The sequence below is a fragment of a genome (assembly GCF_019968985.1).
Source record: "MAG: Porospora cf. gigantea B chromosome Unknown PgB_NODE_3125_length_2841_cov_114.183, whole genome shotgun sequence".
Taxonomy (NCBI): domain Eukaryota; phylum Apicomplexa; class Conoidasida; order Eugregarinorida; family Porosporidae; genus Porospora; species Porospora cf. gigantea B.
The window spans coordinates 1-2,841 of NW_027178918.1; the positions used below are offsets into that span (position 1 = coordinate 1).

Below are 2,841 nucleotides of genomic sequence, written 5' to 3' on the forward strand. Positions count from 1 at the left end.
ACAGAATCAGACCGAATCAGGGCTTTCATAGGAGCTCCGCTGCCTCTATATGTAGAAGGTCGCGCCTACGAGGTTGTGACCCAACACAGGCAGGGGTTTGACGTTGGTTTGAAAAAGTACGTTAAGACCCATGTTATTGAGTGCATCAAGACGGTCGTGGACATTCACCTGTCCAAAGATAGAGGGGACATTCTAGTGTTCCTAGCAGGCGCGAAGGACGTGACGTGCATGTGCTATGTCCTGGAGGGTCTGCAGCAGGAGTTCCTTGGGAAGGCCCCTCTCCAAATGGTTGTGTTGCCGTGTTTTGCTCGGCTAGATCGACTTCAGGAACGCAAAGTATTTGAGGATGTTCCCAAGGGCAAAAGGAAAGTTGTCGTAGCGACAAATGTTGCGGAGACTTCAATCACCATTCCTGGCATCACATACATCGTTGATAGCGGAGTCGTCAAGGTTGCAGAGTACGACTGGAAGACTCAGACTCGCAAATTAGGACTACAGTATGTCAGCAAGTCCAGCGCCAAGCAGCGCAAGGGTCGGGCTGGCAGAACGGGACCCGGAATGGCGTACCGAATCTACACCAAAAAAGCCTACAAGACGTTTAAAGACCGATGTAGACCAGAGGTCCTCCGTTGTGACCTCTCGGCCACTCTGTTACTGCTGAATAGCGCGGGTTGCCCTGACCTCCTCCAAGACCTCCTGGATAGCCCTTCGCCAGGAGCGATCTTTGTTGCCCGTTGTTTCCTTCGCGAGATGGAAGCCTTTGACGAAGGCGACAACCTGACAAATCGGGGGCGGCTGATGTCGAGATTCCCACTCCCGCCCCGGCTGACGAATGCCTTGCTGAAGTCGGGAGAGCTCGGGTGCTCAGAAGAGTTACTGACCATCGCGGCCATGTTGGAAGAAGAATCTCTCTTCCCCATGCCAGAGACCCCGCCACCGAGAGACATCATGGCGCCTCCTTTCAACAGTCCGATAGACCTGCTGAAACTGCACTGGTCGTGGAGGCGGGTGAGCCGGCTGCCAACGAAGACCTGCCGGGACTGGGCTCTTGAACGGGGAGTTTGCCTTGTTGGTATGAAACGTGTCGACCAATCTCGATGTCAGCTGCGTCGGGTCTGCACGGAGGTAGGGATCCCCCTGGCTTCGTGCCGAGGCGACCTGAGACTCGTGCGACAAGCGCTCTGTTTTGGATTCATTCGAAATGCGGCCAGAAAGGATGCGTCTTCTGCATCTAAGTACAGACTGATGGCCACCGACTACGCCACGGTGGGCATTTGTCGTCGTTCAGCCTGTCCTTGGATAGTGTTCACGGACGCGGTACATTTGGGGAATCGACTTCACCTTGATCAATGCACTCCTATAGAGCCCGATTGGATGGTCCGCCTCGCACCTCATCTGGTGGTTAAGGGCCCTCTGGGGGAGAATGACGTTAACTTCCAAGTGGATTATCAATCGGAGAACAGGGCTCCGGTCAACAAGAAAGACGTCCCTAAGGAAGGGGTTCCCGTCAACAAGAAGGATGTCCCAAAGGAAGGGGTTCCCGTCAACAAGAAGGATGTCCCAAAGGAAGGGATTCCCGTCAACAAGAACGATATCCCGAAGGTTCCCGTCAACAAGAAGGTCCCAAGGCCCGTCAACAAGAAGGATGTCCCAAAGGAAGAGCTCCCGTCAACAAGAAGGATGTCCCAAAGGAAGCTCCCGTCAACAAGAAGGATGTCCCGAAGGAAGGGGTTCCCGTCAACAAGAATGATATCCTAAGGGAAGGGAAGGGCATCGCCAAGAAACATGTTCCTAAGGAGGCTCCCGTCACCAAGAGAGACTTCCCTAAGAAAGTGGTTCCCGTCAACAAGGATGTCCCAAAGGAAGCTCCCGTCAACAAGGATGTCCCAAAGGAAGCTCCCGACAACAAGAAGGATGTTCAGAAGAAGGGCGTCACCAAGAAACATGTTCCTAAGAAGGGGGCTCCGTTCAACAAGAAAGATGTTCCCTAAGAAAGGCGATCCCTTCCCAGCGTAATGACTCAAGCAGGTGTTCTGGGACGCTCACATCGCAACGTATTCAGTAGAGTACACCGATTTCACGCCTTCACTCGCTTCTTGGCAGACTCGTCACCCATGTCGCGGGCGCGTTTGGGCTGGTACTTCTGCATATCTGGCTTTGCAAAGGACGTGGTCTGGTCGCGAGCGGCCTGGTCGCTGAGCTGTTCCAGCTTCCGCTCTACGAAGGCCCGGCATTCCATACCCACCGTCACGTCGTTCGAGTCGGCAAGCGCGTCCACCCTGCAGGCCAGACTGAGCTTGGCGGCTAGCGTTCGTGAGATCTTCCCCTTGAGTTTGGGCACTGACTGGCCCACCAGAGTAGCATGGTAGATGAGGCCGTACTTGGGAGTGTTCTTCTTGGTCTTCAAAGCCCTGAAGAGAGCTTTCTCAGCTCCAAGAATCTGAACAGTGGAACTGGGGAACTTGGCCAGGTTCACGAGACTTCCAGCGTGCGCAACCAATCTCGCACCGACCAGTTCGCCCACGACGTAAGTAAGATTAGGAGCGATTGCCTCCATACGGAACTTAAGATAGTCGGCTAGCGAGGCACGGTACTCCGTCAGCTCGAGGACAGTATCCGCCAGGTCAAAAATCTTGTTCAAGTCATCCTGGCCGATCTCAGTTCCCATGGAAACTTCGGCTGCCTGTTTTACCTCGACCTCGATATCATCCGGTACACACTCACTAAGATCGCAATGTTTCGTGTTGGTTCTGAATCCAATTGCCCTAACGACCTTGGCGAACACTGCGTTCTCGCTGACAATCTTGGCAAGTTCGGGGAAGTGCCAGCCGTACCATTCCT

The 2,841-nt window shown here is 54.0% G+C and overlaps 2 protein-coding genes across 3 annotated transcripts; one reads left to right on the plus strand and one right to left on the minus strand.

Moving 5' to 3' along the window:
- Positions 1-89: 89 nt before the first annotated feature.
- On the plus strand, positions 90-1,991 carry KVP17_003573 (uncharacterized protein; the record flags this gene model as incomplete). 2 transcript variants are annotated; one of them, XM_068521038.1, is made up of 2 exons in its annotated part: positions 90-1,647; positions 1,677-1,991. In XM_068521038.1, coding segments are annotated over 2 exons (1,873 nt in total), but the record flags the coding sequence as incomplete, so codon positions are not given.
- An 86-nt stretch (positions 1,992-2,077) lies between these two features.
- On the minus strand, positions 2,078-2,668 carry KVP17_003574 (uncharacterized protein; the record flags this gene model as incomplete). Its single annotated transcript, XM_068521039.1, has 1 exon — positions 2,078-2,668. The coding sequence occupies one exon, from the start codon at positions 2,666-2,668 to the stop codon at positions 2,078-2,080; it is 591 nt and encodes a 196-aa protein (XP_068375516.1).
- Positions 2,669-2,841: the final 173 nt, after the last annotated feature.